Source organism: Harpia harpyja, chromosome 6, assembly GCF_026419915.1.
Source record: "Harpia harpyja isolate bHarHar1 chromosome 6, bHarHar1 primary haplotype, whole genome shotgun sequence".
In the NCBI taxonomy this organism is placed as follows: domain Eukaryota; kingdom Metazoa; phylum Chordata; class Aves; order Accipitriformes; family Accipitridae; genus Harpia; species Harpia harpyja.
In genome coordinates, this window is record NC_068945.1 from 10,750,905 (window position 1) to 10,775,881 (window position 24,977).

The 24,977-nt window shown below is 41.4% G+C and overlaps 1 protein-coding gene across 1 annotated transcript in view; it reads right to left on the reverse strand.

The window, feature by feature from the left end:
• The window catches only part of ST8SIA1 (ST8 alpha-N-acetyl-neuraminide alpha-2,8-sialyltransferase 1), a 136,702-nt gene that overhangs the window by 57,536 nt on the left and 54,189 nt on the right, over positions 1-24,977 (reverse strand). Inside the window, exons 3-4 of the mRNA XM_052789667.1 lie at positions 10,829-10,938; positions 4,842-4,934 (exon numbers count right to left, since the gene is read on the reverse strand). Of these exons, the coding sequence (XP_052645627.1) occupies positions 4,842-4,934; positions 10,829-10,938 (203 nt within the window). The remainder of the gene's footprint in view (positions 1-4,841; positions 4,935-10,828; positions 10,939-24,977) is intronic.

Below are 24,977 nucleotides of genomic sequence, written 5' to 3' on the forward strand. Positions count from 1 at the left end.
TCACCCTGTCTCTGACAGAGCAGGTATTTCACAGACATTTTCACACTGAATCTAATTACGGTGACCTCCAAAGCCCTCAACACATGCAGGAACGACCCGGTCCTCATCCAAGCGTATTCAGAGGATGAGGGGAGACGGTATCAAACCGGGGCGGCAGAGCTCTGCCTCAGAGCCCGGCTCCGCAGCCTCTGCGCGCACAAAGCTCCCGCTCCCGGTGACCCGCGACCCGCGCGGCACCGAAGCAGCCGCGGAGGAGAGCCGGAGGTGGGGAAGGGCACCGGCAGCAGGAGGGCTCTCCTCTCCTGCTAGACCAGCAGCATCAGTCCACGCTCTGCCCCTGCCACGGACTGGCGTGCTTTCCAGCATGGAGGACTTGGGCAGCAGCAGAGTCTGAGCTCTCCCTTCAGAGGGCTTTCTCCAGGGAAAGGAGCAGAGCTAATTACTTGTCATACAGTGGGGGTTGCGAGCGCAGCGACCCCGAGTCCCCCTTCGCCATCTGCTCCTCAAGCTGAGAGCAGCAGCAGCCCCCAGAGCAGCTGCACGGCTGCCTGCTCTCCCCCAGGTGCAATGTGTCTTCCTTCCAGCACCACCAGTGCTGAGAAAATACGGCACCTTGAAAGGAGAAGGGGGAAAAGCTTCACACAATTCAGCCAATTATTGGATTACGTCTCAAAGACAGCGTTGGGAGGTGTGCGTTACATACCTCAGGGGCTTCTGTCAGTTATACCAATGCCGAATTATGGCAAATAAAGAATGCCACCGTAGTCATCGTGCCATTTTCTAATGAGAGTATTTCTACACGAGTCAAAAACACTCACACAGCTCGTGGATAAAATACTCGCCAACAAACATCAGTCAATCTGTAACTTAGTGAATGCTGGGAAACCACCTATTTAGATTATTATATCCACATTAATGATGATGTATGTGTGCATGGGTTAGAGTAAGCAGACCCAGCAACTAGAAAGGAAGATTGCTGCAAACAGCATTTGTTTGCAGATTTAATTAAAAGTTTAGACAAAAGGTAAGAGTATTACTGTATGACAGTTGCAAGAGTTATTGAAGACGGTAAGAAATTGCTAGAATTTGCTTCTCGTAAACAGTCCAGAGCCAGAGACTTCAGAAACACATAATACCCACATCCCAAATAGTAACTCTTTGCCATTCTTAGTCAAAAATCTTATGCCATTAGTCAAAAATCATCACTACCTATTTAAGCATTTTTACGTTCACGTGCAATCCACTGACTAGTCCCTCTCCACAGCTGTAGACAAGTGTTCAGAATACAGAAGCAATCACTGTAAATGACATAACGTGGTTGATTTTTCCCAGAGTCTGAGAACGGCTGTAGGCACATCACAGGTCTCGCTACTGCACTGCCTCTTTCCTAGCAGGGACTTATAGCAGCTACTCATGGAAAGAAAATAAAACCCAGGACAAATATACAAAAATCTTCTGCCTACAAAGTGGTTCCCTACAGACAAGGCCAAGCTGACCAGGGTGGCAGGGCCATGAACTGGAAACATCAAAGATACCAACCTTTTTGCAGTCCTTCAACAGTACTGGGGGGTAGAGGGTGGGAGAACTCACGGTGGCCCAAGAAGTAGCTTTATGCAACATTTCAATCCCAATTGCAACCTCAAACCAAGGTTTGCTAGAGAGGTAAGTTCTGAATACAAAGTGGAAAAAGGAGTTGTACACAGGCTTGAAGGACTCTGAGTTCCACTACTAATTGAAGGGAGATACCCATGAAATGTTTTAGACAAAAAAAGAAACTGGGGCAGTCATCAAGAGTCCTCTTAGTCAGCCAGGGAAATTTCTGTCATAATACGTCTATTGTCAGTACTCCTGTATTCTATGAAGCAAAGTTAGGGTAGGAAATTCCTCATCATTTTTCAAACCCAAATGAGAACTGAGCACAATACTTTACAAGTGAAAACTGTACTACCTGCACAGTCACATTTCCTGCTGAAAACAGAGTAGGAACTTGATCTCTAACTTTTGCAAAAGGCAATGTTTACAAGGTACCTTTAAAGTCAATGTACTCCCAGATTAAAGTCTTGACTGTCCCATCCTAAGGCTCTAAGTCTAGAGGGAAACAGTGACAGCTCAGATATCACTCTGCAACAGTTACTGCCAACAATTTAGTTTTCTAAAGGAAATAATTCTGGTTTTAGAACAACACAGAAAATTGCCTCTACATCCCTGGTATGAAAACTTTGCCACGTCCCTGGATGTGTTCAAGGCCAGGTTGGCTGGGGCTTTGAGCAACCTGGCCTAATGGAAAGTGTCCCTGCCCATGGCAGGGGTGTTGGAACTAGATGATCTTTAAGGTCCCTTCCAACCCAAACCTTTCTATGATTCTATCCAACATGCCTCATCATAAATTATCTGGTAAGGATAAACCTTTTAGAAGCCATGAATGGTGTTGCAGGACCAATTCACTAAATCTGCCACAACATACTTGAGAGATAATTGAGATGTCAAGCCTCATCAATATCAACCTATTTAAAGGACAAAAGGAGAGGGGAAGAATGATAATGAATAATACCATTATATGAAGCTAGTTAACATATAGCTTAGAAACAGATATGTATCCATCACCAGCCTGAACGTCCTTGAATTTCATGAAAGTCTGGACTTATAAGCAGTCTTAATTCCTTAAAAAGCTTCTTTCCATAGAAATTGATTATTTGTTGACAGAGTAGTAGTCTTTTTTTCTATTTCAACTTCCAAGATTTAATCTTTTTTTCCAACTCGGACTTAACATGCAGGAGGTAAAATAACGAGTTTGGGCAGCGTACAGGAAACATCAGTAAAATATTATTTAAAAAAAAAAAAAAATCTCTTCCTGATCAGGCAGAGGAAGCAAAGTGTCAGATCTCTCAAGAGCTCTAAGCCTCAGAGGAGGTTTCTGCCAATTTTCAGTGCTATTAATTTGTTCTCTGTCATTCACAGTTACTGGTTGTATATCTCCTCCTAATCAATACACATGCATACACAGCCCACATTACTTTCTCATCAAAGGTCTTGCATTGCCGTTATCATCCACTCACTTCAAGAACTGAACACAATCCCATTTCCTGTTGCCCGTCCTTTCCTTCCTCCCTTTCTCTTTTCCCATTTCCCTCCCCCTCCACTCCTCCTTGTGATATCCCCCTCTCACAAAGTAGTGCCTTACTCTCTCCATCTGCTTCTTCAACCATCTGCTCACTCCTTCCCTTCCTCCTTGCTGGATAACTCCACAGTCTCTCTAGTGTAGCTCCATCGTCCCCCTGTAGCATCACTAAAACTCTTTTTCCTTTTGCTCTTCTGTTCAAAATTATTAAGTACAGTGAGCTTTCCACACTAGGCCTTGATGGAGCGGAGGGTGCAAAATAAATATCCATGAGTTTAATAATCCTCTGCTTGACAAGCATAAAATCCTTTGTAAACTTCATGTTTCATACTGCTCCTCCGCATTTTATCCAAAATGCCATGGCCAAACTGATCTTCTTTCCTTGATGGGATGTTCTGGCCATTTCATCCCACTTCTTAAATCAACCTCATTAATGATCTACGTCCCACAGGATTTTCAGATTCCCCATCTTCAGGTCCACTGCCCTGAGCAGCTCCCTCTTCTTGCCTGGCACCTGGAGCCAACCTCTGCCAATTCTGCTTGGTTTGCTTTGATCTCATCCCAAAAGCACTTCTGTGCCTTCTCCCATTCAGACATTCTCTTCCTGGAATCAGCTCTTGAAGCTGATTACTACTCCATTTCCCTCTTGCTCGCCCTCTCTTTTCTACTCTGTCAAAGACTGTCATCTTTTCCACACACAAAACTAGAGAACCCTTCAATTCCTGATAGAGAGGGGAAATATTACATTTAAATACCATCAAACATCCATTTCCAAGCCTATGCCTTTCTTCTTTCTAAAACACCTGGCTTTCTATTATTCATTTTATTTCCCTGTTTTGCTTCCTTTCACAATCCTTCACCTCCCAGTAGCCACATTATACATTTCTTTATGCCTAATCATTTCCTGTTCATCCCCTTGGTTTATGCCTTTTCTTTGTGTTTTTCAGTGAACATGGCAGGTTACTACCAGACCTTGTTCTGCCTGAGAACAGCCTACCTCATTCTGGGTGATAAACAAATAACATAGCAATTAAAATTCAGGAAGGCAAAATCAGAGAGACGGCGTTGACTTCCCACCCACCCCAACCCCCCTGCTTCCCCTCTCTCATCAGCTACTGACATTTGGAAAATTTCAACCAACTCTAATAAACAACAAAAATTTGTCCCAGTTTCCTAAGAAAGTGAGGCTTGTATGATCACAGCCTGCCAATCAGTTCCATCCTAACCACTTTTGTGCCTGTAAGTCAATATCAAACAAATAATACGAAGAGAGTAAGGACCCAGAGGTTATCAGTGGTGAAGCAAAGAGAAACCCAAATTAGCATCTTCATTAACTGTGGGATGCAGCACCCAGCTGCAGCAGAGTAGTTTGGGCCGCCCATCAGTATTTGCCTGGCTTGGGAGCAGCCAAAGCACCTCTGGCACGTGCCCAGCACATGGTAAAGGGAGGGAGCTGGAAGCAGTGAGGGGAGTACGGTAGAAGAAAGAACTCTGTAAAAGCCAGCTTCCCTTAGTTTCCCTGCTTACAGTGAAAAGATCAGGGTTTTAGTCTTGGATTATTTCACCTAACACCAAACCATTGGCCATTTCATCTCTTCCAGATCCTTTACCAGGATCAGAAGATCACTAAGAACATAACTCTGACGTGCTAATGTCTATAACACAGATGAACCATTTTTCTTTTCGTTTCCCCCATCCAGAGAAGGAACAACATGCTGTCTACCTTTTCTGAATTATACTGGGATTTGCAGTCACCAGCTGGGTTTTCGATCCAACGTCCTTGCTGTATTCACTGGATAGAGGAGGAAGGTTGCACCTGTGCACAGAAAGACAGTCAAGATTTTAAATGACATTCAGGATTGACAGGCTTCAACCTCAGTCTTTTTTAATCTGCAAGTTTGCAGGTGGTTTGGTTTTTTTTTTTAAAAAAAAGGCAAGCTGTCAGAAAATGGAAAAGTGCTGTATAAATACTAGACCAAGCTACAGATTTTCCCTACTGTACCATACCTATAAGCACAATAGGGCATTTTTGTACCAGATTGTGGGGAAATGTAGAAATAAAACTTTTTGCAGAGATGATCCTATGTAACTACTAAGCAAAAACAAAGACACAGACTTGGCATTTCCGACAGGCTGAAAGGCTGTGGAAGAGGCTGTTACTATCTATAGCAAAGACTTTTTTTTTCCAAACTCTTTTAAAGTTCTGTTTTTCACTGTTGTCTTGTTTAGCAGTATCAGGCTCCAGACTGTTACCACTCTGTGGTATTACAAGCATTACACACATCTTGCAAACAACGGGTGACTGGCATTTTTAATATTGCACTGTGGGGTATCTTCAGCGTACAAAATTTACTAAGAAAACACAGAGAAAAATTTTAAGTGGCTATTTAAATATGTGCATCTCAGTTCTGCTCCCAGTCTTGTGCTGGTGGGTAGGGTGATAATGTAATAAAGAGAAGGTGACTGAGCAAATTTACTTTGGAAAGCACGGAGACAAAACTCAAAAAAACAGTAGTAGAGAGAAACTTCCAGACAATGAACAGTCCTAAATGCTCCATAGTAAAGACCTAGGAGAAGGCAGGTGCAGTAGATAAAGATGAAAATATATTCCAACAGCATCCGAGCCTATGCACTGCTCAAGAAATTACAGTCAGGAGAAATCTACTCAATACATAGAAATTACACCAAAAATTGGTGTCAAAACCGTATTTTTCATTTCAAATTCATCCAACTTTCTAATCAAAGATATGAAGAATATTTTTGATGCTTAAAGGGCAAAAATGAAACCAAGATTCTCAAAGAAAAGTTGAATTTGGAATTTTTTCAGAACAAGACTTTCAGGTTTTTGTGTTGTTGTTTGGGGGTTTGTTGAGTTTTTTTTAAAAGTTTTGGGCTCTTCCATAGCCAAATTTGCCCTCCAACTTTTAAGACGTCCCCATTTTCATGTGCTGGTATCATTGTTTTTCTGCAGCACGCTGAAAAAGCGCAGCACAGAGGCAGAGCGCACGAGGTAAGGAAAGGCGAGGGGCACGCTCGGGCGCCAGCCCCTGCCTCTTCCTGCTCCCAGCGACAGCGCACGCTCAGCAAACGCTGACCCTGAAGAAGAGCGTCAAGCAGCCCCTGGTTGCTTCCAGCTCTGCAGACACCCACCCCCACGGAGGACGAGGGCCCAGCACTGGAAGAGGGCGGCCAGCGGCACAGAGAGGAGTTGTTTCATGTTCACGACTTCTCCTCCCGGTACCAGGGAGACACGGGTGCCTTTGCTGCTGGTCTTACACCTGTGAAGAGCTCCATCATTTTCCTCACCGTCTTCTCCATTAAACTCTCTGTCACACTCCACTTCAGCACGCGTCTTCCAGGCAGCCAGGGTCAGTCATGAAACCCTTGAGTCCCATATGCTTCCGCCGCGCTGGGAAAGTCAGTCTCGTCACAAGGAAAGCCCTCGCTTCCACAGTAGTCGCTGCCTCCTTTGGCATTTTTGCTGACTTCTGCAGCATTCGGAGAAAGGATCTAGGTGCTTGCGACAGCAAAGTGCAGCAAACCAGGCTGCACAAATTCCTGGCTGCACCTCCACGTGTTACTGCTTTGTGCAATACCAGTGCCTGAAGAGGGCACTAGTGTGCACACGGTATACACTCCCTGAGATGTTGGTTAATGCAAAACATCCCACATTCCCTAAGAAAAAAACACAGTGGTGCTAATTTGCATGTATTTGTATACAAATACCAGCTCTCAAAACCATATTCTTAAATTCGCATCATCAGGAAATGCCAAGGAGAAGGACAGCAAAGTCCCACCTATATGGAACATAGCAGAATTCAGCCACATTCACCAAGAAAAATAAAATCTCCAGGAACATTTTCTCCTTTTCATTACTATATTTGTTAAGATGTGCACAACATATTGAGATCTCAGGTAGGAAACAGCTTCTAGTTTGGTCTACCGCAATTTAAGATAAGCTAGACAACTTAAAAAGAAGCCAGAAAAGAGGAATCAAAATAAGAGGTTTCAGAAATTGCAATCATTGAGGGAAAAAAAGAAAAAAGAAAGACTAGAAGCACAGGGGAAACTTAATTCCCAGACATAAAGAATGATAAAACCTTAAAAATTGAAAAAGGTTTACATAAAATTAAATAAATAAATACATAAAGGCAGCAATAGGTTGCTTCCTGCACCTGCACTGGATAGGATAAAAATTAATCAGATTAATACTATTTGGAGAGGTTGTAGAAACCCTCTCAGTAGCAGTTTTCAATGGCAGGTCAAACAAATATCTGTGAAGCAAGATAAATAGGTGGTTTGCCTCAGAGCAGAGAGGCGGCACAAATGACCTCTGGCAGATTAGAGTTTAATGCTCTCCGATTTGAATAAACACAAACTCATAGGGCAAGCTTTTAAGAAGCCATTTTTGGTTGAAGTTTATTTAAAAGCACTATGAAGGACAAAGATATCTCCCTAGTTTTTATCATCTTAACATCTCAATAATGAAATTTCTTTCACAAGCCAGTCCCAGATGCATTATTTAAACACATCTAATTCCTTTCATCAGCAAGTCTCACTCCCACCTCGTTCTACATAAAATATTAAGAAATGGCCTGAGTATGCAGAAGAAACTGGAAGAAATCAGTTGGTTGACAGAAACTTCTTGGCCTTTCAGATTATTTTCTTGAACAGGTCAGCAGAGTGCCGAGTGTTGTGCAGGTGAGGAACGCACCAAGAAACAAAAGACTCATCCTAAGAAACTTCTTTTTAATTATCTTACCCTTGCTCCTGGTACTGAGGAATAAGTACATGAATGTGCAGGAAAGAAGGAAGTACCAGGAGAGCGTTTCAGGCCAGCATTTTTGACACAAGCCTAACTAGAAGAGTGGAACATATTGGCCTTCTATGTAGAAGACCAATATGACTTAGACCCAGCCTTTGGCGGGGTGGGGGTTGGAAATCATCAACAGGTACAGCAGTCCATGTGTGCCTTTTTCACATCTGAGACCTTCCAACTCAATAGGTAGAAACAGCTGCAAGGGTAAAATAAGAGGGATCCTTCAACCCTCAGTGGGCAGAAATGGCTCTTCTGGGTTTGGCCCAGCCAGAAGTCCATGTCCCACAGGTGCAGAAAATCCAGGCAACTTGGCTGATGCGTGTGCATTTGGTAGATGTATGTGACTATCTAGCTATTTTAGAATGTTATATGTGCACATATACTAAACACTAGGGACTAATATGAATTTAACATGTAATTGCAGACATTCATTTTTATTCCTTTGTGGCACCTTGGCCAACGTCAAGACAATAATTGCATAAGGCAGCTGAAAGCCATGTTTCTCCGGACTTGTCTACAAGCCCCAAAGTGCCACCACGTTTAACCTCCCCAGCTCCACCTGGGCTGGTATGGCCAGATGGCATGGCACAGCGTGATTAAAAGATAACAGCCTGGCCTCCCCAAACCAGGACAGCCACTAGTCAACTTGAAATAGTGACAAGTTGCTTCTAGTTTTGGAATCACTTCACCAGCAAACAGCTCAGAGAACTCCTCACAATCCCCTGATATTTTACACAGAGAAACCCTCTCTCTGGGAGATGTACAAACCACAGCAAAGCCATGGAAAGCGGTTGGGGGAAAGGGAGAATTGTGAGATGTAGAAATATTTCTTCAAAATCTAATGCCAAGAAAATGTGTGTCTTCTGTCAAAATACAGACAAAAACATTGCTTAGGGTTTAGTACCCAACACTTCTGTCTTAAAATAAGCATTAGCAGGAAGGGAGGGGGCAAATCAAAATTTTTCCTTAGAAATAAGGATTACAAACTTGAAAACCAGCCAGGTATCAGAAGAAGAGCCTATCATAACCACACTACCTAAACAAGCAGACCATATGCCATGCACCTTTTTCATTGCAGATGCAGTGTGCTATGCCTTAGGGGCTGAAAACTGCTGCTCTTTTAATCTCTATGTTGGTACAACTGTGTGTGTAGAAGATGCTCAGCAATGAGATGAGTTTAAACTCATTAATTAACTTTAGTGATTACAATATATCAGAGAAGATGGCTGCAGTCATATGACAGACCTTATGGAAACATACGTAAGTGAAATCAAAAAACATGTGAATGGAAGAAAAGAACAAGGGAAAAACCTGGCATGACACTTCACACTGCGGAAATACTTTAAAGATATTACACAAATTTCTTAAAAAAAAAAAAAGAAAAGAAAAGAAAGACGTTATGCAAGTCACTACTGTGCTCTTTCTCTCTCAGCTCTTAGATTATAGAAATCAGATTTAGAAAATATCAACTAAATCCTGTCTTCCACCTGCTATAAAAATATTTTCTCCCAGTGGTGTATTAGTTTCTAACCCAAAAGAACGGAAACATTTTCCATAAATATGACTGCACATCACTAATACAATACAGCCTGCAGGCAGCTACTGGGATTTTTGCAGGATTCTCCCCATCACTTATTTCCAATTCAAAATAACTTCTGTACAGATAATGGTTGCTTTACCCTCCCTGGAGAGAAAAGGATTTTTCTGATCAAGCTATAACAACTGCTGTTTTTTTCAAAAAAGTTTCTATTGTTTTTGTAACCGATTGCTCCTGCAGCATTTCAATTTCCCATTGCATCTAGATAATATTACCACAGTATATACCCTGCAGGTTCTTATATTTAGTCTGTGGAACACCTAAGGAGTTTTGCAGTAATGGCAATCAGCACACTGCCTCTCTCCCCCTGTGCCTTACATCTTCTGCAAATGCTCTAAGTATACATTTCCTTTTGCCTTTAGTTTGTTGTATTTCTTTGCTTTAACATTGAAGGCATTTTTGGTCTTTGAGATGCAAACCAGAAATTACAGTTTGGTTTGCAGCAAATTTGTATGGCTTTATAATAAGCCATCAGGATCTAATAAGGAGACTTGCTAAAGTGGGTGTTCATTATGCATCCACCTCAAAACCCAAAGAAACTTCATTTCTCATCTCTTTAGGAGCATTCCTCCGGTTTCTCCCCCACAATGTTTTTCTTGCTCATGTTTAACAGGGAGGAACTAATTTCTGTCTTTCTTCCTTAAAGAATGCAGACCTAGAAAGTGCCAAATTCAATCACAAAAGCAGTAGCTGGTTCAACATTCCTCCTGACAAGTTCTTATAACTTCAGGAAGGCTGGAGCGAAAGGAGATGTGAGGAATCTCAAAAACCTTGCATCAAGGAAGGAGGTTTGGCCTTTCCTCAGACAGTCAGCCAGAAATCAATCTTGAGGGAAGAAAAACACAGCAACATTTTAGCTTGTTCCAACTTACTACTTAAGACTTGCCCCATAAATCAGTACCTACTCATCTTGAGTTCAGTGGGTTGCATATGACGGCATTTAGAGTTGCAAAGGACAGAGCACATTGCGGGATGAGACCCTGCCTAAGATTGCATAATTAAAGAGAAAAGCAGCTCTTCAGTCCCTCTCTGTGATGCTGCACAATGTCACAACCTCAATCTATCCATCTACAGACTGCCCCTACACTACACACCCATTTGCAGAAGCCAGTCCAAACTCTATTGCCTCTCCTCAACTTTCACCCAAATCACTTGTGTAAAGCATCCTGCAAAGTGGTGGGGGTTGGGGAAACAAGGCAAATTATAATTGATTAATCTCAACTGAATAGCTTTGAAAAGTCCAAGACTTAGCAGGGGAAGGGGAGACAATGTGTCATTGAGGTTTCTGTCTTACCGCATGACAAAATCTGCTTGATCTATTTGTTTGCCGCAGCCACTCTTTTTCAGGATTCCACCGTTTCCCACCACGGAGCATTTCTTCAGTGGCAGCTGGAAGGGAGTAGCCTAGCAACACAAAACAAGGACCAGTTTTACAGAAGAGAACACACACATCTTTGTAGCAGCCGCTCCTGGAGAACCCGGGGAGCTGGCAGGGCTCAAAGTGACGAAAGAACAGGGTGAATTAAAAGCTAGGGGGAAAAAAAAAAAAACAAGTACAGAAATTAGCTGGTAAGTAGACATAGGACAGTTCTTATCCCCATTCCCCAAACCAGGACACAGCAAATGTGATACAGAAGATAACAACATCTCTGAAAAAACAAAACTGCCTGAAGTCCTTATGCAGATACTGACCAAGCCAGGCAGTCAGGTCAGAATGAGCCTTCTAGCCAAGCTGCAAGGACACAGGGGAAATAAGACAAGCAGGGAGACAAAAAAAAAAAAAAAAAAATATCCATGAAAGTGACCTTCCTGAGCTGATATACAAAGAGAGCTCTGGGGAAGAAGGAAGGAAGGAACAGGGAACGAGGTGATGACAGAACGGCGCTGGGAATCAGGAGTCACCCTGCCTCCCTCCATGGCTGTGTCGCTGGGACGGGTCACTCCAAAGCCTTAGGCAAAGATATTTAGAGCTTGACAACAGCTCCTTAAACACTCAGCTGCCCAGACACAGCATAAATTAAAATTAGAAAGGGATCATTTTAACTGAGGAGCTCTTGTAGCCACTTAGCAGGGCATGAAAGTGCAAGGTCAAATTGTCATGCTATCCTAGGCATCAAACACAGTAATAAATTAGATCTGTATAGTCTTCTTCATTCCAGAGACTCTCAAAACTACGGGTGGGACATCTTCCTGTCAGCCCCAAGTCATTCACCGTTAGTGAGGTCAGGACAGTCATTTAAACAGCACACAGTGGATCAGTACAGCCCAGCATATTAAGAAAGAAAAAAAAAAAAAAAAGGTGGTGAAAAGACATGTGAATTTAAAGCAGTGTGATTTCGTTATAGAATGGAATTTGTCTGCAATACAAGAGTTAATATTCTCCTCATGCAAAAAACTGTGCAGGGTTTTTTTATTTATCAAACCTGTCAAAACCTGACTTGGCAGCAGAAACAGAAGTTGCTGCACGTGCCTCCAAGAATGCAAATGCCACGGTGACAGGATGCATCGCAAAACAATTCTCCTCTCCAGGAGGACAAGGTAGAACGGTGGCAGCACTTGTCCTCACTTGCATGTACAGAGCAATGTCTAACATTGCAGCATGTATTCACCAGGCATTGCGACGCTGTACATGGTCCAGGAAACAGACCCAGCGTTACAGCACAAACTCTATACTTGTTAGGACTTATATCTAATGTCTTCTTTCTTTCCTTCCTTAGATTTATTTGCTTTATCTTCTTTTCTCAGCAAACTAGATGCCATTCAGCTAGGATAAAGCCACAACCTGCTTTCTAATAAAAAACATTAAAGCATTTTTCTTATCCTAACTCTGGATTAAGATATGCTAAAGCAGAAAAATAAATTTTACTTTCCTGAGGCCTGGCCACTGTTAGGAACCCAGTGATAGCACAGGAGAGCAATACTAAGTATGCAGCTGCATTCTCGTCCTGCATCTGCCTTCTCAAGAACATTTTTTAATTTACACAGTTATCGAACTAGGAGCGTATCTTGAAATTCAAAGGACATCTCATCTCTAAGGTGACCCTGACCAAATGAGAGCTCACATACTCAGTAAAGAGGGGCATGGCAGGGAGGTAGGGAGGGGAATCAGAGGAAATGTAGAAGAGATGTTTTACAAATAACAGTACCTTTCTTATTCAAGATATATCAAAGCTTCTGCCAAGACAGCTAGTTATACAAAGGCAAGGCTGTGACAAAGGCAGCAGCCACTAACTTTTGCTTTTAACAGTTGTGGACACTCTGTCACATAAATTCTGTGGCTTTAGCACACGTTGAGTGGCTTTAGACCCACAAAATAAACATTTAGGAGTTACTGATTGCTTCAAAATTCTGTGAGTTGCAAACAGCCTTTGATACTGCTTGAGATGACTTGCTGTCCTTCAAGGGAGGCTTATATCCTGTTATACTCAAAGATGATAATATTAGTTGTCATTTGCATACATACTTTTGTTTCCAAAAGCATGTGAAGCTTTGAAACTCTTGTCTTTCAGAGAGTCCAACAAACAAAAGAACAAGATCAGGGCTGCCAGGGTGATTTGAGGGAGCCAAAGGAAAGTAGAAGGGGCAGATAGACTCACCATGGTGGTTGTCCCTCTGCCTAACCTGCGAAGAAATCCACTCACTCTATGGACATAGGAGGAAAACCAGACTGAACACAGTTCTCTGTGAAAAGCCACCATGCCCACAAGAGCCCACAGAAGCTTTTGCCTCCCCCAGCAAAGTACTTAAAATTCAGGACATGGCACACACATTGGACAGAGTCTACATGCCACCATTTAGCTTAAGATGTTCAACCGATGCATTTTCCAGAAGACCATACTTACAAACTTTCTACAGACATTATGCAAAAGACCTAGTTCCAGTACCATAACGGGGTGGGGTGGGGGGGTTGTAAAGGCCTAAGGATTAAGTGTCCCTGCTGCTTGGTGGGATTTCAGCTGTTTTGAGCTTAATGAAGAGCAACTGCTTAGGATGACCTGGGAGAAACCTGCATTTGTTATCTTGCACATGACTTTTCTTCAAACATTTAAATCACAGATCTGTATTGTTGCTGAGACTGCAGGGGCTTTTCAGGAACTCTGCCCTGAGCCCCTGTCCAAACAAACTGCCTGGTCATACCTGAATCACGCAAGTGTTAAACTCAAGTGTTACCCATAAGCAACTATGAAACATATGGCTCCTTTTCCTCTCTACAAAAGGCATTTATCTTTTCCCTCTTTCAAAGGAACAGGCCTTCGGCTTTGAAATTGTTAGGATATCACCATCCTGTAATCTAGTTAGCAGCAGCATACCCAACCCGCTGCAGGACGTTAGTGCGATGGCACACTTCCCTCCCCTCCACACCCAAAGGATGCTCATGGGACAGATAGCACAGATAAAGGCACTTAGAGGCTCTTCAAAGCTAAAATGCTGTGGGCTTCCTTCTGTGACTTCCCATAAGCATTCAACTCATGCCTGCCTATGGGCTGACCAAAATAGGAGGTGGAAACAGCTTAAGCAAAATGGCAACACAATTAACCAAAAGGTAGTTCCAGCCCTAACACAGCAGAATTACTCAGCTTGTTACTAGCTTTCCACATCACCCCTGGGCTTTCAAGATGTTTCCCTGCATCCTCTAGCTGTTCCTACTGCTGGCATGTCACGGTATGCACTGTGGAGTTGAATTTAATAATTAACTATCAAAACCTGGAGTTATATTTTTCCTCTAAGGGTAAAAAACATCAAAGATGGACTCCAATAATGATTTGTTTCCTCATGCCAAGTGATCTTATGCTATCTTCATGGTATGGGTGATCTGCCTTCAGATTTTTTTTAATGTTATGTTGGGGTTGAAGGGGTTAGAACAATGCTACAATTTGCTCCAGGGTTAAACTGGTTTTACCTTTTTGTAAAATAGACTTGGGCATTACTTGTAGTTTCAGTACAAGGCAATTTTGAATCAAGAGTGTTATATTTTTAAGGTGATGGTGCTATTTGGAGATAATACGATATAGTAAACCCAAGTTTGCTTCTAGGTTTCTATTACTGGCAAAATACATTTCACAGGACTTACAAAAACCTTTTCATGCTTTCCTTCTTTACCTCCCACAGCATAACTCTTTGCTAGGCAAATTGTCAGTTCATAGTTAACAGCATATAAAGTTCTCACGTTGTGGGAACCCAGCTGTCACTTATGCTAAATGCTCACAAAAAGCTCAGTTGTAAGCTGGCCTAACAAATGCTAGCTTTGGACTGTAAAGTTGTAACAAAAGCATTTCCATTAATATTAGCTTCCTGAAAGTGTTATTTTCATTGTCAACACATTTGTTATTTTCTTCGTTCATAAAATTTTAATGAACAGCCAGAGTCTTGTGGGTAGAGTAGCAAAAATAGTGCAGCATCATTTGATCTAGTGTAATAGAGAAAATTTAAAAACACATGACCAACTCATCCCCATTTTTAAGCAATTATTACCACAGAATTTGCAAATACTATTAACTAAAACCACCTTGCATATTGGAAATAAGAGAGATAAATTCCCTTTAAAAGTAAGCTTCAAATAACTTTAAAAAGGATTTTGTAAGGTGGTTTTTAAAAAGCATCTCCAAACAAAACCAAAGATGGTAGGCCCGTTGTCTCATTTTCCCTGGCTAAAACAATGAAACTCCACTGATAATCAATGAAGATGTTCTAGTTCATATTCATGTAAATGAAAGAAGAACCTGCATATCCCCCTGAGAATTCAATGACAAATAAGCACACAAAACAATAGATTAAAGACTCCCAATTGAAGATGGGACTAATTTAACAAAGCGTCTATCCAGCAATTCACTGATTAGTTTCATCATTCATCTAAGTAGAAGTAAATCCTTGTCATCAGTTAAAAGAACATTACACAGTACTAACAAAATATAATTTATTTGAGATAATGCTGCTCTAATTCACTTTGATTTCATTGTTAGGTTGTTAATGCATTAATTGTTGCCCACTCCCTGCCAAAGACTTTAATCAGCAACCAAGTTCTTACTGGGAAAACAGGAAAAATTACAGCATTCGGCCTCTGATTTAATGCCGAAGATGTCACAAACACTGAAAATACTGAGAACACAAATTAGAATAAAATGGTTTTTTAAATAAGCATTTTGAATTTGCAAGAGATGCTGTGATTTTACTGTCCCTTTTGAGAAGGCAGCATCCTGATGAGAAGGGCGTTGTTCTACTGATTTTCCTAAGAAGCCAGCAAAACCCTGAGAGTTAACAAGAAGCCAAATTCAGCTCTTAATAAAACATTTTCTTGCACCTTTGCATAAGGATGCAGCTGACACTTTGAAGGATAGCTCTCTGCGTGTCAGCCACAGGTAACGTGGTCTTGGTTTTTTACACTGTCAGACATGGCAGGGTGGCAAATGCTCCTCCTTCATTGTTTACAAATCATCTTCGGTCTGATGGGCCTTTTGTTCCTCCTACAGAGCTGTCAAGACATGACAGCTTGACGGCAACTGGCTCCAAAAAACATCAGTGTCAGGGATGGCGTATTCTCTATAGGGGAATGTGGAGGGTGGCTCTGGTTCCCTGCATTTCACTCACTCCTCTCCACCAAACTGCTCCAAACCTGCCCTGACCGGGGTACAGGAGCCCAGAGCAAGGAGTGAGTATTGACAGTAAGGTAATAAACATCATGGAGGTCAGGAGGAGCTGCTCCTCCTGAAAGAGAGAGGACTTTTCTGTCCACCTCCTACACTATGCCACTACAGGGAGACAACTGACCTTCTGCTTTCTATCCTTTAGAAGTAATTATTATTTTCTTGGGAAAATAACTGTTTCCACCAAAAAAAAGCTTAGGTTAGGGTTTGGGGGTTTTCAAGTGAAAGATGAAAATTTTGAAAAATAAAAGATGGACTTCTTTTTCAGGAAGATTACCTTTAAAATTGGGTGCACTGTTATCTAAAAGGTCTTGCATGTAGTAATTCATGACTTCAGGCTTTTTATATTATAAACCTATTTTCAGCCTGGCCTTTCTGTTTGTAGTTACTGATTGAAATAACTGTACAAAGTCTGAAACGCATGTAAAATTTTAACAGTAATTTAGAATCCACTTCTGTATAGAGAAACAGAAGAAACATGGATTAGAATGAAAGTGTCCGAGAGCTGGAAAGGGAGAAAATCTTACCTATATCATAAATCTTGAGCGAATGTTGTGGGCTGGAAGATGCATGCATTTTAACATATCAAGAAACCACACCAATACTTTAGTGGCAGATTTACTGAATGCCATATAATTTTGTGTTCATGCAAAGCTGTATTACAAAAGCAAATTAGTGAAACTGTTGAAAGCTGTATTTTGTATGTGCAAAATCTGTCAGAATCATAATGTATGTTCCACTGAGACTTGCTAAATCTGTGTGTTAGCTATAATTCATACAAAATTCTCTATATTCCACTAATATGTGGAATAATGTGTGAAATGTTAAGCAGGAAGCAAGCCGAAAACTTTGCCTCTGTGGTAATGCTGTCACAAAGCAGAGGGATAGGTATAAGCGTACTTACAGTTATTTTGTGGAACAGATCAGAATAGAGCCCCTGCCAGACTGATCCCACGTATGTAGCACACTGTCCTTTTTGTGTATGATAATTACGAATATCAATAAATAAGCTGAGCATGGTTTTTCAAATTCTGGACTCGGATACCACCAAACCCCAATATTTGATTACAAAGCAATTATGACAGGAAGAAACTGTGACAGTGACTACGAAATCCCTCTAAGAGATAAGAAAGAGATCTTAAAATGAACCTCCAGCTACCTCCTTCAGTTTCTTTTTTTTTTTAATAGTTTCCTTGCTCCACAGAGGCACTGCCAACTGACAAATTTTGAAACCTGAAGCTCACTGCATGCACAAAAGATAAGTGGTCCAGGTGGGGCAAGCTTCTCTGTAGCACCATGCAAGCATGTCTCAGTCATGACAGCAGTGTCTTTATCAAGGATTGAAGTGGAATTAAACATTCAAGCTCATGGAAGCTATCTCATGAAGTATTTATACGGGGACATGGGACGGCAAAAGACCGCTTAGGAGACTGAACACATTGCTCTGCGGCTGCAGGAAACCCTCTTCTATCCAAAAGGATACATGGGATATTAACTGCAGAGCAACCACACACAAAAGAAAGAACACTTTGCAACATACCTGCATATTCACAAAAAATGCAGAGTACCAGGAACTAGCTGGCAGTCACTTTTAGTTCAAGCTGTACTTTAAGTAGGAACTTCAGAACGGTGTGCTCTCTAATAGCTTTCCACCCAGCATGAAGTCATTGCAAGTGAGTACTTGCCGTGAATTAAAAGAACATTTCAAATTGCTACTGTGGCATTTAGTTCAATGGAATCAGCCTTCTTATAGCCAGGTTAGCACAGTGTAGGGATTATTTAAAAACAAAACAAAACAAAAAAACCACATTTGGAGATTGTAACGGTTTATTTTAGAAAACAGGCTATTGATGGTATATCATAAACAGTATTTCAAACAGTGAATGCTCTGGGAATGTGAAGGGAGTTCTTTATAAGACAAAGAAACATTAAAGGGTGGGAAATTCCAAAGTTCTGGAAGATTTCTGGATCCAAAGTTTATGACTTTCAATGCACTAGGACCCCAAAACTTTGGATTAAAAACTATAAAAAGGAAAAAAAGAAACTCAGCCTACTGGGGGTAGGGAGGGTGTCTCTTATTCTGGAAGGTGTTATACCTCTTAACATTTCCACAACAGGGAGGCCTCAGGAAGGACTTGAGCTTCCTTCCAAATAGCTGCATTTAAATGTTCCGTGGAGCAACCCAGTCCCACGTAAACTGTAGGGATGGAAAAATAATGCACATGTTCCTTGAGAAACAGCTTGACCAGAATTTGTAAATAACTGCCACTGTTGGCTCCCCTATCCACCTTCTCGTACACTTGAATAACTCACTTGATTTTTTTTCTTTTTTTAGTTCTGTGTGGTAAGAAGGATAAGCTTTGATTCATAGGTCAAATCACTAAGCTCTGCCAACAGCCACAGAAACATTCAGCAGATCCTTCCTTTTACCTGGCCACCTGACATCACCAGATGCTACGACAAGCTTAGAGGAAAACACTATCCATTGTGTGGGATTCTCAGCCCTGCTCTGCTTTGCCAGCACCTCCGGAGGTAGGTACACAACACCCTCCCACTTAGATTTCAACTGACTCAGACTTACATGCTCAAACTGTACAGCATTTACGCACCAGGCAGCAATTCACCTCCCAGTTAACTGGCACTCTATGGCAGAAAGACATGCAGACACAGCAGGTACCCCAGTGGTTATTTAATACTGCACTGTGCTGAATGCTTAACAGCAACCCCTTATCTTTTGGGCTTAGAGACCTAACTTTCAGATGCTGCTTTTGAATTGTTTGCCCATCCTCCACTTTTTCCCTGTTCCTTTCTTAATCTGCTCCAAGTCTGAGCAGAAGAGAGAAAGCTAAGTATATCAAACTGTATATGCCAGGGCTGCATTGATACAATGCTCTAAGCTTATGTCAAAAAAAGTGCATTGAAATGTTTTTGAGTTTTGACTAGATGTTTCATGGAAACAAGGGTAAGCACAAATCATCACTTCATGGGGAAAAACTACTTTTTTTAATGTCATGCATGTCTATTAAACAGCAGGAGTAGTTACTATTTTATGAGAGTTTAATGAGTTATTCTTCAGGCCTGGGAAAATGCAGTATAAACTTTTTAATTAATTTCCTGAATTGCAGTATACAATTTCCTAGCTGAGGAAGTTACTGTGTATAGGCACATTTTAACTTTTATGCACATAAGTTTTTGTTAAAGTAAATAACTGTTATATTCCAGTTAGAGAAATGTAGACAGAAAACAAATAATATGATTGCCCAGTGACAAAGTCCTCCAATTCTGACTGTACTTTCTCCCTCAGCAATTTCAGGATGGAATAACAGTAACAAGCTGAAACCAAAACAGAATAGGGAAAATTGCAGGGTATCTGTTTGCTTATGCCTGGTGTAGGAATAAGTAGACAATGTACTCTCATGTTGAATTATTCTCTTGTGAGAGCATGGGACAATACACAGTCAGCAAAGATAGGAAAATATTTGGAAAGTTTGCAAGACGAATTATTGTTCAGTAAGAGGTACTACTCACTCATTTTCCCAGCTTTACAAAGGATTTCTCAACAGCGTTTCATGTATGTGCAAGGTTATTGCCAGGACCAATCCACAATCAAACACACAGTTCCTAAGCATTTTAAGATCAATCCTAACCCTGCAGAACTGATGCAGGATGAATGTTTCTACAGTCGCATGAGCAGAATACAAATAATTGTGAAATGCAACAATAGCCTGCATTGAACATGGGTGGGGGTAGGAAAGACAGCATGCAGGAGGGCTCTGAAGAGGATGTCAGGAGACCCATCTGCACATATGCGGCTGATTTACTGAAAAGCTCATCCAGTTATAGAAACACAAAGTTCTCTAATATCTTATTAGTAGCACACGGTATGTGCAATAAATAAGGTTAGTTTCAGCTCATAAAAAATACAAAGGGCTTCAAATTCTACTTGTATAGAAGACAATAACACTTAAACAAAGGAATGGCTCTCTGAATTCCTGAGGGTCCTCTGATCCCACTGATATGAATAAGGAGCTGCAGCAAAGGAAATCAATCAACTTATACAGGCATCAAAATATGGATTTAGTTATCATGTGATAGATACTTAAGTTTAAAGCTTTGACTTTTATTTTTTTAGGCTGTCTTAAAAGCAATACACTTCCATTTAGCTAGTATATTAAACAATAAGCTTCTACAAAGAAAAGATCCACTAATAAAAAAATGTTTCTTGCCTTTGCTTTGCCTCTAAACAGTTCAGAAGAATCAATGACATCTATTGAGAATCACTAGTTAAAAAGACATCAAAGACAACTAGCAAGGATTGATCTCTCTAGGAAATTTGCAATTAGAGTTTGAGTGGAGTTTAAACACTGAGAGTGGTTTCTGGCAGCATGGAAGGACTGCTGACTTTTTTTAATACTTCAAGATTTTTTTTTGCCTTCTCTATTAATGAGAAAAATTAAGCCCCTTAAGAAAGCTCCACTTACAGATAAGGAGGAAATATCTAACTATTTTAAGACAAATTTTAGACTTTGAAAATTCCAAATTTTACAATATAGATGCAGCTTTATTTACTGATCTTTCTTATGCTAAAAACCAAATAATTCCTTCTGATTCCAATTAGGTAAATGTAAACAGCAAAGGGAACCACAACACAGAAAGGTTAGCTAGGAAACATTTTAGGGGCTCTAGTGTTTCTAGGTGTTTAGAATAGTTTATCGGTAGTGATTGGATGAAAAAGCCTTATGATATTGGGCTGCCCAGAAACATTAAAAAAAAAAAAATCAACATGTAATATCATCTTACAGATACAGTGGGTTCATTTAAATACACTACTGAATTGGATGAAACAATGGCATGAATCCCAAGAAGCGAGAAACCACGTTTTTTCCCTTCCAATAGCACACAGTCAAACCAAATACATAAGATAAACTAAGAAATAAGAAACAGTTTGAGGAATCAATAAATGTACCCAGCTCCAAAGAGCCATTATATGTGGGCCAGGTCAGGAGCCTGCAACAATCTGTATCTTACATCTTAAGCCTATCTTTCATCCACAAACCTAGATGGCATGTGAGTTGGCTCATGTAACTAACAACACAGGAAAAGCTGACGCGTAAGAGTTGAAAAGCAAATAATAGTATGCAAAGAAAAGAAAACAACACAAGGGGTTTTAAGGATTGCACGTAAAACAAGGGTATAGGTCTTCATTTAGAGTACTATGTTCCTTTAGGGCAGTCCTTCTGCAGAAATGTAGAGCCAAGGTTAAAGGACCTTGCTGAAAAGTAAAAAAGGTGGTTAGCAGCATAATAGGATTTACATATAATGAGTGACTACCAAATTGTTTAAAAAGGAATGTTTACCAAACAAGGAAGCAATTAGAGGAAAGTGCAGCACCACGTAATGTCATGTCTAAAGGTTATGAAAACAGAAGTTTAGAAATCCAGGGAGGCAGAGGGGAAAAGCTGCTACAGTTACAGAATCAATGACATTTCCATAAGCTATTTACTTTTTCCAGTAATGAAAACAAAACTCCTTAAAATGTATTTTCACATAGAGGCATGACAGTAACTCATGATCTTGTTTGAATAACTTATCATAAACTGATTTGAATAAACAGCGAATGTTTCTATATCAATAATAAAACACTTAGTAACATAAGATTAAAATGGGAGAAAGTGTCATTTCATTATAGAAGGGTGTAGGTTCCCCAAAAAGCAAACAGAAAATGTTGTTTGTTGCCGGCCTACACAAAAGTTCGTTTGGGGCTAGCTGCTCTACTGAGAACACAGCAAAACAGGGAGGCTAGGCTTCAGGGACCAAACCCAGCCTAAGACCGAAGTCCCTCTCCGCAGTGCAGCGTACACATCAGAATCTGAGGATCTGAAGTCCAGTCAAATTGCTCAGACTGAGGCAACTGCAAGCCTACCGAAAGGCACCACAGAACAAAATTAATTTCACGCAGAGGCACGCCTTTTTTCACCGACCCGGTGCTTCCCTTGGTTTTAGCACCGCACAATTCAGGCGATCTAGGCCACCTCCCTGCTCCAGGCAGGGTCACCCGTGAAAACCGGTCAGCCTACGGCGCTGCTGAGGCGCTCCGGGGCCCCGGCCCAGCCGGGCAGTCTCCCAGCGGAGCTCGCCGGGGCGCTCCGGGGACGGCAGCGGGGGTCCCGGCGGGGCAGGCCCCGGCCCGCCCGCGGCTCAGCACCCTGGCCAGCTCCCCCCGCGCCGCCCCAGCCCCGCGGGCACGGCCCCGGGACTGGCCGAGGTCCCTTCGGGTCGGGGGAGACCTGAAGAACTACAGTCATAGCGAACTGTGTGCCTCCGAGACAGCACGTAATGCTTTTTCACACCTGGACTACCCCGTCGCTCTGAGCGAATACAACCCCTGTGTTCTTGATGGCCCATTTTCGGCACGCCTTGTTGATGTCATTCACGTTCTACTTTCCATTCCGCTTGGTCAGGACAAAAAAAAAGTCTCTTAGAGGTATAATTACATTCACTGAGCGAAGAGGTAAAAAGAATGATGCATTGTCCTCCATTAGAGGTTGCAATTCGGAGAAGACAATCTCTAAAGTTTATTAAAACTGCAACTCTCTTCTACCAGCTGAACACCATGGAAACCAGAGCAGCCACTAAGACAGCATATTACTCTTTTTTTTATTATTATTTTTTCTCTCTCTTCCCCCCCCCCCCAAGATATTGTCAGGCCCGACGGATAGTTTTTCAGCTCTCTATTAAACTAAAACTAACTTTATTTTTCACTAAAAGCTACTCCAAACAAAAAGCAAATCCAGGGCAAACTAATGAACGTCAAGATGACTCAACTCAGCAGGAAGCTATTAACATAACAAGAATGCACTGGATTGATTACCCCAAATGCTAAGCACTACAGATCAGCAAGCTACTCAAGGTCTGGAGGGCCTTCCCTCCACTTAGTTTTTGGGGCCTGCTTCAGCCCCTTTCAAAAACTAGGCTGGGGAGAGAAGTTTCCTAACAGTAAACATTTGAACCTTGTGACTAGGAAGAGGACAGCAGTAAAAGGCCAAAGGACTTGGAGTTTATCAGTGGAGAACTTCTGGGTCCCCAGTAGGGATGACAGGTCATTAACTAGCCTCATGCTGAGCCCACTCTCAGTACTTGCTAGCATATAACACCAACATTCAAACATGTCGGATGACCATAGCTTCCATACAGCATTTTTAAACACATATCCTTGCCAGACTTGTTTCTCTGGCTAAGAAAACCTCTCCACTCTGCCTCTTATACTCATTGTACTGCTTTAGTTTTCATACTTTTACAAAGACAGAAGTCATACAAGAACTGCCATGATCTTCCACCCTTTGAAAACTGACTTGTCTGATTTTGATACTCCCCAAACTTAATCTTCTCACTTTTCCTTTAGCTTGCTTTATTCGCATGAGGAATCCCATGGAAAAAGACAGCACAGGCTGGTTGTTGGCTTTTGGTAAGACATGTAACTGTGTCCTCTAGTTTCATCTTCCCACAGTATCTCTCTGTTTATTTTTAGAGCGCTCTCAGTCAGTTAAAGAGAGATATTCAAGTGGTGTTGGTCTCCACTCGTGTCTGGATAGCCTTTAAAGGGCAGACTTAGAAAAAAATTATTGTAAAAGGACATTGTGAATGTTGTACATTCCATTCCTTCTCAATTGTATCCAGCTAAAAAATGTCACATTTAAGAGAAAAAAAGATGCTTTTTCCCCTAGGGATATAATCTCTCAAAATATGACCTGTGATTGGAAAGTCTGATTAGGTTCTTTTCTCTTTTTGTATTTTTACCATCACTAGTAAAGATTCTGCACAAGTGCACCAGTTAGATCTTCCATTTTTGTGCTGGTCTCCTGACTATGTCATTCATGATACCTAGAAACAAGACTATTAGACCATTCCACTCTAACAACTGAGTTAACAACAATACTGTGCCTTTTTCCAGTAAATAAGAGTGTAATGACTTCAGAATATGCAGAGAACAAGTAGATTAAATAGATTCTTTTTAACGGCATCCCTCTTCTACTCCTAATGATATTTTCATGCCCCTCAACATAGATCTGTACTCTTTTCGCCAGGAACAAACGTGACTGTCTTGGATTGCCATAGCCTACATTTTCTCAACTTTTTTACTCAGCTTCTCCTTTGCTTTAGCAAGGCATGGCACATTTGGGTATTTACCTTCATTGTTTTTACCACCAACACAGACAAGTTGGCCTACTATATGTAAAACACCCATAACAAAGCTTACCCGTCTGGTACATCTCCAAGGTATTTAGTCAAAAGCTATAGCTGGTTTAACTGTACCAGGAGTCCTTTGCATGCCCACCCACAGAAGGAAGCTATTTGCCAAAACATAACATGCCAAGGCAGAAGAGCACCTGGGCATACAAGCCATGGCATGTGCAGTGGCCCTAGCATCCTGCAACCACAATAGCTGTAATGGTCATAATCTAGCCTGGAAGCCAGAGCTGGAAGCCACATTTCCGACCTGTCTCATGCTGTCACACTGAGAAGAGTTCTTTCTAGAAGCAGCTTCACCAAAGACAAATTGCACTTGTTTTGAGGGCAGAGGCTAAGAGCAAGCAAAAGAGGAGGTGAAGAGAAGGGCTCTTGCGCTATGTCCTATCAAAAACATTGCTGATACCACCAAACTTTACCTCTGTTATCACCTGTGTTTGTTGCCCGGATTAACACCACTTGTTCGGTGTGAAATAAGGTCAGTTGGGCTGTCATCCTTGTTAAAGGCTAGTGTAGAGATAGCCTGGATGCCCCTAATAAGTTTGCTAAATCAGA